The sequence below is a fragment of the Humulus lupulus genome, chromosome 8, assembly GCF_963169125.1.
Source record: "Humulus lupulus chromosome 8, drHumLupu1.1, whole genome shotgun sequence".
NCBI classification, from domain to species: domain Eukaryota; kingdom Viridiplantae; phylum Streptophyta; class Magnoliopsida; order Rosales; family Cannabaceae; genus Humulus; species Humulus lupulus.
This window is the reverse complement of record NC_084800.1, coordinates 53,744,042-53,756,881: the sequence shown is the minus strand read 5'-3', so window position 1 is coordinate 53,756,881 and position 12,840 is coordinate 53,744,042. Positions and strand designations below refer to the sequence as shown.

The following is a 12,840-nucleotide window of genomic DNA, read 5'->3' as shown; positions in this document are numbered from 1 at the left end:
AATTTTGTTTTGGCAATTGACTATAAGCTAAGTAAGAAGTGACTTAGTCTCGAGGTATCACGCCAAAATTTGCACCTTTTTTCTCAGCAACTGCAGTCTACATGAACAGACTTTTTATACGGTTTATTCGGATTCATGTCAACCTCTGGGCTCCGGCAGTACAAAATTCAATCAAAAGTTTAAAACAGGCAATATGTAATCAGCAGGTCTTTCCAATATGTACCACTTTTTCATATCATCAAACACTTTCAGCTCAAGAATCTGATACACTAATACTTTACGAATCAAACTATTTAGAAGCTCCACGAGGTGAACAAAAATCACAACCTGAGACCAACACCACCATATCTCTCTACATAACGTGTTTAGTGTAGTATCATCAACCCAATTCTGACTCAAATCAAAACTCACACCTTTCTTTCTTTCTATGATAACAACAAGCTCTAATTTGTGGAAATTAAAAGAATACACACAGTTAGAGCCTAAGGTCATCTTCTACATAATACATACCTATGCACACACTCATGAAGCTTCCAAACGACTCTGCAAACCCAAAACGCAAACTCAATATCTCGGTCTCGCAAGAAAGTGCTCCAAAACAGAAAGATGAAATGAGACCCCAAAATCTGAGCCCAATTCTTTACACTGTTCTTCCAACCATATATTATAATATTATTTTCTACTTAATAATATATTATGTTATATTAGACGTTTTTGTATGTGCCTTCAAAGAAGGCAAAAGCCCAAAGAACGACGGGCATGAAATGTGGCAGTTTCACATTCCGACGAGCGATTGGGCCTGAGCCCAAATCCTAAATGGGACTCCAAAGATCACAGCTTTCGTTTCCCCTTGATCGAGTTTATCTTCTCAAGCCTCCACCCATCGTACAGCCTCGCAATGAAAGTGTCGGCCTTGATGTCAACGTCTGGGCTGGGACAGAACACAGACCCAAGCCCATCACCACCGTTAATCACGTTGACTGACTCTGATTCTTCTTTGGTTGACGATGAATCAACGTCGTCCATCGGCTCAGGGGAGCCGCAACGAGAGCTTTGATTGCTTCGTATTTTAACATAGTCTCCATGAACCAGGAACTTCAACTCCGGCATTTTGAACGGCGGAGGAGGCGGTGGGGGCATCGGAATCAGCGGACTCTGGCAGCCGCTAATCATATTATCGTCGTAGTAAGAGCTCGACTTCGCCGGCAATGGCGGTCGTCCAGAGAATGTCGATGTTTTCCTGCGAGAATGCTCGGACGGAGGAGGTGGTGGAGGAGCTGGCGGAGTTGCTGAACGATTTTTCGTCCTAGAGGAGCGCGTTGATGACGTTAACGACGACAAAATGGGTCGCGGGGGCGGAGGCGGAGGCGGAGGGACTGAGTGAATTCTCTTGCTTTTGGTTCCCTTCCGGAACAGATTATGGAAAACGGAGTGCGGCGGTGGAAGTGGAGGTGGCGGAGGAGGCGGGGAAGGTGGCGGCACTTTTGAGTAACGAGACTCTAGTTGTTCAGTTGGAGAGGACTGAGCGGCAGAATCGTAATTATTGTTCGCGATTCTCTGTTTCTTCTTCCTCTTTCTCTGGTTATACAGCGAAGCTATAGCCATGGTTATCTCTCTTTTCACGTTGCTTTTTCTCCTTTCCAGTTTCTTCGGCTCCGGCCGAATTCTCGCTGGTGATGGCGGAGGTCGGGGAGGCGGGGGCGGAGGCGTAGGTGGCAGAGATCGAGCTTTCGCGAATTCTCGATCACCACCATTTTCGTCTCGATTCTCTACCTTCTCTCTCCGCTCAACTGCTCGATACGTTCTTCTCGATTTCGAATGAGTTTTCGGTGCCGGCGGCGGAGGAGGTGGTAGCGCCGGCGACTTCGGAGGCGTCGAAGGGCGAACAACAAAAGTATCAATAGGAACTTCTTTGATTTCACCATCTTCAGCTTCGCTTCGATGTCTCGATCGATGCCGGTGATCAAACGACACCGTTTGGCGATACTTCTTGATCTCGAAATCGTCGAAGAATCGGAACTGAAATTTCTGATCGTCTCTGTTATCATTCCAATTCGATTCTTGCCTCAGATCTGGGTACGAGCTGCTACTCCTCCTCAGCCGGAGAGCAGCAGAACCCGGCGGCGTCCGATTAATTTGATCATAGATAGTATTAATACTATTATTGCTATCATTACGATCGGAAAATCCAAACCATTCTTGGGAAACCGATTCCGATACACGAATAGGACCGGTCCTCGCATTCCCGACATGGTCCGAAACATTCGGAGGAGCACTCGAAACGACGCCGTTGATATTTCCTTCGTCGTTTGTAGTAGTAGTAGCAGCAGCACCGGATTCGTCGTCGTTTTTCCTTGCGAAGATTCCGCAAAGAATCGCAAAGAGAACAAGGAATATGTTTAAGGAATCCCAACTCTTCTTTACGGTGAATGGACGAAATATGTGAGAAGTAAGAGAAAGAACCGGAGGAATAGCAAAGAAGAGAAAAACAAACGTTATGATGGGTAAGAGAATGATGAGAACCGGAGGGGAGAGTACCGGAGAGGGATATGAAGGAGGACGGCGGCGAGCCATGGCGGAGGAATGGGAGGGTTGGTTCCAGTAGGGTGGTGGGGGTGGAGCTCTGTTTATTTCCATTGTGTTTTCATTTGTTATATTTAATTTTTGGGTATTATAATTTTTTCGGTTTGGTTGGAAGGGAGGGAAGAGTAGTAATGGTATAAAGCTTTTAGCTTTGTGAAGTTGTTGACTTCAAACTTTTTTGGGAGCAGACAGAGATACTGTGTTGTCTGAAATGAAATAACAATAATAATAATAATAATGTATTTTTACGTGTTGGAATTAATTAAATATAATATGATTTTTTTTTTGTTTTATTTTTTTATTACAATGTTTTTTTTTCTCATTATTTGTTTAGACTCTGCATTTTGATAAATTATTTTTTGTACCATATATTTTGTAAAATAGTTAAAATAAAATCATAAGCCCAATTTTGGTCAATTTTTTCTCAACTAAAATCACAAATAATTTACCAAACTAACAATTCATAACAAAAATAAAATTATTCTGCTTAAAAATTGTGTTGTTATATTCAATTTTTTCTTCATCAAAATTGAATTTAGAGTTCTATTTTAACTATTTTACAAAATATAAAGTCCAAAAAATAATTTATTAAAACACAAGATCTAAACAAATAATGAGACAAAACACATAAACTCTTTGTTTTTTTTATCGAAAGGGCTTTTAATTAATAATTTATTGTATTATAATTTGGTTGTTACCACTCACTCACCAAATGTTTATAACCCACCAATTAATTTGGTCTCTTTTCTCTCATTATTATTATTAATTTAAAAAATATAATGCAATGCAAGTCATTCTTGTTTGGTGAGATTCGTCACATATATGGGGTCTATTTTTTCCCCTCTTTTTTAAAAAAAAATATCTATATGCATTGATTTTTTGTATTGATTATAATATGTCAGCATTATTAAAATAAACGGACTTTTTATTTCTTTTTTGTTAATTAAATTAAATTAAATCGAAATAACTTTTTTTTTCGGGTGATAGTTTCTACAAATAAAATGCTTATATGAAGGAGTATCCACTATTGGCATAATAAAACACATCCACTTACGAAACTTTTTTAAACTTTTTTTTTTATAAATATATATATTTATTTATATATAGTCTTTTTCATTTGGCTGCATACTCTTTTTTTCAGCTTTTAATTCCATTAAAATGTTTCTCAAAGACTCAATCTAACCAAATAAAAATATTGTATATAAGATTAAAAAAAATATTTGAAAACAGAAATGCTTTGCATCCCGATTGAATTTCCACCCGAGCTGATTTGACAGCTTTTTATTGGTACAATGAATTAAAAAGCTACAGTTCCTCAGTTTTTTTTTTCTTTCAAAATATCCAATTGTAATAGGCTACTTGGCCTGTGATTGTGCTCGTCCACGGGACGTATAGCCCAGCTCATTTAAAAATGTCACATAAATAAAAGTTCACAATTCATGTATTGCCCATTGTGATCAGCTTTCACTATCACGTTTTTCATTATTATTATTAGAGTAAGTTGCCTCAAAACTTCTATATATTTACATTACATTACACTTAACCTCTTATTATTATTTTTTGCCGATAATACCTACTAATCCCCCATTATATTAGTAAATCTATAATCTCTGTTGATTTTTGTTATTAATTGTCAGCGAAAACACACTGTAACGCCCTGGATGGCCAAGACCGTTACACTGTGTTTATAAAGTGCCAGACTTGCTAATCAAGTCATTTAGTTAAAATCGTGATACTGGAACTATAAAAGAGCTAGGGTTTAAAATGGTTTTGTCTCAAAAGCCACTTTTACATTAAGAAACGTTATATGTTTACACGGGATCCCAAAAATACAAGTTTAAAGATCGTTTACAAAAGTTACAAGGTTCAAGTACAATAACCAGCCTTACTAAGGCAAAACAAACAGTTAGGTAATCCCTGTCCTGACCCACTCCTCGACCATGGTGATCGAACAACTGGCTATGTACATTCCACCTCGGAGCTCTCCATCTCAAGCTTGGTCCAGCTTGCCTTTGCCTTTACCTGCACCACGTAGCACCCGTGAGCCAAGGTCCAGCAAGAAAACACAACAACAGAGGATAAGCAATCAGCAGACAAATCCATATCCCACATTGCATCACAAGTTCTCAAACATGTAATCATTCAGCATGACCAAGTATTCAACATACTAAGCATATCAATTCATATCACATATCACTGTACAAAATGATAACCAGGGCTAGCGCTCTCAGGCTGCTCCCTCCGTTATCCCACTGGCTCCGACCCGCTTAAGCCGAGCTCAGTGAACATTCTCGGCTACCAGTGGCCAAGCCGCGCCCTGTGCGCAAATACTATGTACGGCACCCTTAGGCCGCTTTACATGTCCCATGGCGTAATACCATCATTGACACAATACAATTCTCGGGAGCACTTAGTCCCATCACAAACATATAATCGGGTGCAGTTTTCTTACCTTTCAATTTACTAGCTTTGATCCCTCGACTCCTTGAGCACGATCCCCCTCGAGCCCTAGCGCTCACCTAAACACAGTCATGGGCCAAAGTCATTATCGATCCTCAAGTTCAAAACCTAGCCTCGGGGCCAATCCCGAGCCCCCGGGAAGTCCTAGTTCCACCAAACAAGGTGGTGGAATCAAACCCCAAACCCTTGGTCAAAAACCCTTGCAAATAACCCTAAAATCCCTTTCTAAAAACAGGGTAGCACTACAACGCTCATGGGAGGGCGCTACAGCGCTACAAACAGAAGCCAAAACCCCTCAGCATTATGGCCTAGCGCTACAGCGCCCAAAGGCTAGCGTTGTAGCGCTAGTCACAGACATACCAGCACCAATTTTTCTCTTCTGCGATTTTCTCGAACCAACCTCAACCAAAACTCTTCCAACTCCTTCCCAAACTCAAAAACAACCTTATGACCATACTCCACTCATCCCAAGCACCCCAAATACCTAGAACTCAAGCACATGCATCCCCAAACTCAAAATCCACCATAGCCACTCCTAAGCTCTAAAACTCAGTAAAAACCAGTTGAACAACAAAGTTGGAATTAAGGGTTTATACCTTTGGTGGAATTCGACCACAAGTTGCCTCAAAACTTCCTTGGCTTGCTCCTCCTCAACCTTAGACCTGAATTTCCTAAAGTTCCATCCAATTCAACTTAAGCACCATAGCTCAAAAACCAGAAACAGAAACTGAAAAAACTCTAAAGTCTTACCTCAAGTGTTGATGAACCCTTGCTAAACCTCTGCCAATTCCCCACACTTAGCTTAGAATCCTTGATGCTTAGTTTATCCCAGCTCTCCTCTGAGCTTTACTCCATAAATCCTCAAGAAACAAGTGAAGGAAATTGTAAACCGACCTAGAGAACTTTCTTTGTTTTCCTTCCTTTCTTTTCCCTTCCTTTTCCTTCTTTTTCAGACTTCTACATTTCTCTACACTTCCCACTAACATAAAGCCTTGGTAGTACTTAACTCCTGTAAGCCAAATGACCATTATGCCCTCCCTATTAAATCTAAACCCTTTAATCCACTTAAGGGCATTTTAGTCATTTTACCAAATTCCCGCTAACTCCTCGAGTGTCTCTAATATTTCCCGCCTAATTCCCGATACCTAATTAACCACCAATAATGTTCCTCAATGTCCAAATAGACTCCATTATATTCGCTAAATTCCCATTTATACCCCTAAGCTCACCCCGAGCCAGGTATAAATCCCCGCCATGACTTTTCCGCTACTTTGCTCACTAGGACCGTCTCGAGTCACAGATCACAGATATATCCACATAATAATGTGGTCTCGACAATTATCACATATATCAATACAATTATGCCCATAATGGCCAAAATTACGATTATGCCATTCTAACCTAATCAGGGCCTGCATGCTTACTAATACACATAGTCATGCATCTCAAATATTCAAATAGTCATATAACATGCTTTAAATCATAATGATGTATCTTAATCATTAAAACCACACATAATTCTCAATATGCCCTCCAGGCACACTAATCAAGGCCCTTAAGCCTTATTAGTGAATTTGGGTCGTTACAACTATCCCCTCCTAATGAGAATTTTGTCCTCGAAATTTACCTGAACAACTCGGGATACTGATCCCGCATCGCTGTCTCAAGCTCCCAGGTCGCCTCCTCGACCTTACTATTCTTCCACAGCACTTTAACCAGAGGAATCGTCTTATTCCGCAACACTTTATCTTTCCGATCCAAGATCTGAACCGGTTGCTCCTCATAAGCTAAATCCGCTTGCAACTCCAGATCTTCATACCTCAACACATGAGTCACATCTGAGACATACTTCTGAAGCATGGAGACATGGAACACATCATGAACTCCAGACAACGATGGTGGCAAAGCTAACCTGTAAGCCACCTGACCAATCCTTTCCAGGATCTCGAATGGTCCAATGAATCTAGGGCTTAGCTTGCCCTTCTTTCCAAACCTCCTCACCCCTCGCAATGGTGAAACTCGGAGAAAGACGTGGTCCCCAACCTGGAACTCCACATCCCTACGCTTAGGATCAGCGTAGCTTTTCTGTCTACTATGAGATGAGAGCATCCTAGCCCGGATCTTTTCTATGGCCTCACTTGTCTTCTGAACCATATCTGGCCCCAAATATCTCCTCTCATCCATCTCATCCCAATGAATGGACGATCTACACTTCCTCCCATATAACATCTCATAGGGAGCCACTCCAATCGTTGATTGATAGCTATTGTTATACGAGAACTCAATCAACAGAAGGTACTTACTCCATGAACCCTGAAAATCAATCACATATGCTCTGAGCATATCCTCTAGCACCTAGATCGTCCTCTCAGACTGTCCATCAGTCTGAGGATGAAAAGCTGTACTGAACTTCAACTGAGTCCCCAGAGCTTTCTGCAAACCACCCCTAAACTTGGAAGTGAAGATAGGATCTCGGTCTGACACTATAGACTTAGGAACCCCATGGAGACATACGATCTCCTTCACATACAACTCAGCATACTGATCCACAGTATATGTCGACCTTACTGGAAGGAAATGGGCTGACTTGGTGTATCTATCCACTATCACCCATACTGAGTCATGAAGTCCTACTGTCCTGGGTAAGCCTCCCACAAAATCCATGGTAATGTCCTCCCATTTCCATTCAGGAATACCCAAAGGCTGAAGCAACCCTGCTGGTCGCTGATGCTCAGCTTTTACCTGTTGACAGGTTAAGCATCTGGCAACGTACTCTACCACATCCTTCTTCATCCCGGGCCACCAATATAAAGTCTGCAAATCCTGATACATCTTCGTGGTACCCAGATGAAGTGAGTACGGCGTCGTATGGGACTCATCTAGTATCTCACGTCTGATCCCCTCATCAGTTGGAACACAAATCCGCCCCTGATACCGAAGTAAACCAACCTCAGAAACTGAATAGTCTTTAGATTCTCCCGCTAAGACATCCTCTCTAACCCTCTGTAACTGAGCGTCTGTCAACTGCCCCTCTCTGATCCGCTCTAGCAGGGTTGACTGCAGAGTAACATTAGCCAACCGGCCCACCACCAACTCTATCCCTGCTCTAACCATCTCATCGTCTAACTCCCTTGAGATCTGAACAGAGCTATACAACTGACCTGGACCTCTGCGGCTCAAAGCATCCGCCACCACATTGGCTTTCCCCGAATGGTAAAGAATATCACAATCATAATCCTTTACCAGCTCCAGCCAACGCCTCTGTCTCATATTCAGGTCCTTCTGTGTAAAGAAATACTTCAGGCTCTTATGGTCAGTGTACACCTCACACTTCTCCCCATATAGATAGTGCCGCCAAATCTTCAGTGCAAAAACCACTGCTGCCAACTCCAAATCATGAGTAGGATACCGCTGCTTATACTCCTTCAGCTGTCGTGATGCATAAGCTATAATATTCTCATTCTGCATCAACACACAGCTTAAGCCCAACCTCGATGCATCGCAATAAACAACAATATGATAATCTTCACCAACACCAACATCGTCCCTTAACCCTCTTATGCTAAGCAATCTGATAATCCTCACCAACATCAACATTAAGCTTCCACCAAAATTTTCAAAACAAAGTAAAATAAAATCAGACCTTGACCCTTCCGCAAACCCAAATATGCAAAGTCATATCTACCTATGTTCTTCTTCTTATTATTCTCCCTCTTTCATTGTCCATGAACACCCAAAAAATGAAAATCCCGCACAGCACCACCACCTGCCCATGAACTCGGATGCCTTGCACCACCACCACCACCACCACCACCTTGCCGACGTCGATGAAGCACCAGTTCCCACCGCCCTTCCTCAGATCCCATCACCCCATCTCAAATCTTGCCGCCCACTTCTCACCGCCGCCCCAGTCGCCCAGATCTCTATGGGTGCCGACCAACCTTCAAAAAGAAGAAGAATGGGAGGTGCAGAAAAGTGAAGAACGGGAGGGAGTAATCTCCATGGCTGTCGATCCAATTTTTTTGGTTTAGATTTTTCTTTTGTTTTTTCTTTAATTTAATAAAACGAAGTTTTAAATAAATTGTGTTTTTATTTATTTTTAAATTAAAATTATATTTTTAAATTTTATTTCATTGAAATACTCTTTAATAAATTTTTAAAATAAATAATTAATAAATTATGATGTGGACGAATAAGAGACAGTCACCTGTCTTCGCTGACAGTTAACATCAAAACTTAACAAAGACTGTAAATTTGCGAACAGAATGGATGATTGAGAAGTATTGCCGGCAAAAAAAACAAGAATAAAGAATTAAGTATAGTAAAAGGTAAAAAAAATAGAGTTTTACCGTCAATTACTTATTAGTATCTCTCTTTTTTTCTTCCACTTATGTCTTATACTAATTATATATACAATGGAAATTTGATCGTACTTCATTTGATATGAATTTTGATGTAATTACAATCATTTTTGTATTTTTCTAACAGACGTTTTTTTTTGGCAGTATTAGATTGCTTGATCCGATCGACAATAGTACTTACACTAAAAAATAGGTGTATAAAACTATTTCGAAAATAACAGTACGAAGAGTAAAACGAAAACAAAATGAAAATCCTTTACAAAATCTAAAAGTATCAGCATTTTTTTGTCCAAACAGCAAGGATAATATAACAAAAAAAAATCATTTTATTTGTACTGTAATTGTAGTGAAGTATTTTTTAAAAAATTAAATACAAGTTGTATTTTGAGTAGTGAGTACTCTTTTTCATGTTACATTTTTTAAATTTTATAATGTACTCGTTTCTTTTTATAATATTTTTATATATTAGATATTTGAGTAAAATGTAGGCAAAATGTTGAAATAAATATTAATAAGAAATAAAAAGTAACATTAGTGTATACTTCCGTTAACTTCCGTTAAGTATTTAGTAACACTTAATTTTTTTTAATAAGAAACACTTAAAAAAATAATTTTTTATTTAATTAATTAAAAATTTGACTATTAAAGATACAGATCCGTTTGGTAAAATTTTTGTTTTTGAATTTTTTAAACACAAAATGGAAATATTATTTTATTTCTTTATTTTTAAAAAATAAAAATATGTTTGGTAACTATTTTTGTTTTTTGTTTTTAAAAACAAAAAATAATAAACGCGTTTGATAATTTTTATTTTTATTTTTTTGCTTAACAATATGAGGTATTGATTTGAAGAAGAGAAGAAAAAAAAAATTGAAAACTGTTTAAAAAAAAAATTGAAAGTGAAAAAATTCTATTTTCAAAATTTAATAAATTTTAATTAAAATTTAGAAAAATAATAAATAAAAATAGAGTTACCAAACACATTTTCTGTTTAATTATCAAAATTTTAATTAATTAAATAAAATTTTTTTTTTTTAAGTGTTACCAAACAACACCATAATGTGTTTGGTAACTCTATTTTTATTTATTATTTTTTTAAATTTATTAAATTTTAAAAATATAATTTTTTTACTTTCAAAATTTTTTTAAACCGTTTTCGACTTTTTTTTTTTCTTCTTTTCTTCAAATCAACACATTATATTGTTACACAAAAAATAAAAATAAAAGTTATCAAACTTGTTTATTATTTTTTGTTTTTTAAAACAAACAAAAAATAGTTATCAAACATATTTTTATTTTTAAAAAATAAAGAAATAAAAATAAAATAATATTTCTATTTTTATGTTTAAAAAATTAAAAAATAAAATTTTTACCAAACACAATCTTGATTTATTTGTTTTCACATTTTATTTGTTTTCCACCTTTAAAAGTGAAGCATAATTAACATCAAAATTTTCAAGAGATTGCTTTAAAGAATAGTTGTAATAGTACTATTATAAAATCAAAAGTGTGTAAATATTTACTGTTTTTTTTAGTTTATTTCAATATTAACTGTTATTATTATTACTTATTTTTAAAAACAAACTAAGAGCACTATTAATGATTTTGTATAAGAGAGTTTTCATCCAAATATAAATAAATGGAGTTAAAAATAGTAACCCATCATATTTTATAAAATGCAACTTTTTTTTACATTTTTGCTACTGCAATTCTCTATATTTTAAAAAAAATTATATATTCATATTATAAACATTTTTAATTAATAACTCTCTTATTTTTTATATTTGAAATGAATATAAATTATAATATTTAAAGGATATAAAGAATAATATAAGGTGTATTATAAATGATAGGATATAAGTTCTTATTACTTCTAAAGATCAAAATAGGAAAGTAAATTTAATGGGGGTGTGCCGTGGTATTAGTAGAAACTGTACTCCATAACACGTATAACTAAATCCTTTTTTAATTAATTTATTCATTAATAACTCACAAATTCATACATGTTTTCTAGTTCAAATTGGAATACGTCAACACCAAGCTAGCTAGTGAGAACGATATTAACAAATGTTATCAATAATTGAAACGAAATCCATAATAGACCATTTTCTCCAAATGGATGGTTACAAACGTTTTAAAAATTAAGAAATACATTATAGAGTTAGAGTACGTCCATAATTATCAATTAATATTTTTGTTTAGAAACGACACGAGAGGCGTTTAATTTGATTGGTAAGTTAATAAATAATTTAATTTTAAAAAAGAAAAGAAGAAGAAGAAGAAGAAGTAGTGTGTGTATATATATGAGGAGAGAAAAGCACGTGTAGTCCATACAATATGACAACGTACTTAGGAAACGTACTCCATCTCTATTCTCTGCCTTAAAACGAATGATTGGGGCGTGGCTGCAATCATTGAAGTCGTGCTCTTTACAACAGCAATACACCAAAAACCACTATCTCTCCCTCTTTTTTATTTTTATTATTGAGAAATACTTCCAGACATAAAATAGTATACTCATATTATTATTAATTTAATTTAATATTAAATTTCACATATTTTAATTTAATAATTATTATAAAAAAAATACTAAATTATTTATGAGCACCACTAATGATAATATTATACACCAATACTCTTTATTATTTTATTTTTACAATACCAACCTATCTCATTCTTCTTCTACTATTTCTTTAATTTAAATAGTATTTAATATTATTGGTGTTTCGGATGAGATACACCATCATAAAAGAAAATGAAAGTAATGGTGCATTTTGCATAATAGTGAATGTTAGATTATGTCAGTTGATTTTATAAATTTTATTAGTTTTATATAAAATGTCTAAATTCATCTATGATTACATTACACAAGGCTTTGTTAAAATTATTACGTTTATTATTTAAAAAGCATTCATTTCTTATAGGTAGTCATATGTATGCATATATATTTCTTTAAAAAGAATCCTTAAAAAAATGTTTAATGATAAAGAAATACACGGGGCATACATTTTCTTCTTCAAATAGAAGTAGAGGTATTCATTAGTGAGCGGGTTAGGTGAATTTTTGACAAACTCAAACTTATAATTGTATTGATACTTTTCAATCTGTAACTCACCCAATTAAAAAAATTGAAGTTCAACCCGACTATCGGTTTAGGCAAGTAACTTTTTTTTTACATTTGTTTTTCTAAAAAACACAATTTTCACTAATTTTTTTTATTATTTTCTCTATTTTTAGTTTGTATTTGTAACTAAAATAATTGTTACTTTAAAATATAGGATTTTTTTTTTATAAAAAATTTAAGTTGAATTTTATTTTATATATATATAATTAATAATTAAATAAATAGACAAATTCTTAATTAGGCGGGTTGCCCAAAATTTTAACCCGACCAATATAATAATTGTGCAATTTGAAATAAAAGTCAGATTTTTCG

The 12,840-nt window shown here is 35.8% G+C and overlaps 1 protein-coding gene across 1 annotated transcript; it reads right to left on the bottom strand.

The window, feature by feature from the left end:
* Positions 1-207: 207 nt before the first annotated feature.
* On the bottom strand, positions 208-2,774 carry LOC133797260 (formin-like protein 14). Its single transcript, XM_062235110.1, has one exon. It carries the CDS (start codon positions 2,635-2,637, stop codon positions 832-834), a length of 1,806 nt encoding a protein of 601 aa, XP_062091094.1. The 5' UTR covers positions 2,638-2,774; the 3' UTR covers positions 208-831.
* Between the last annotated feature and the right edge of the window lie 10,066 nt (positions 2,775-12,840).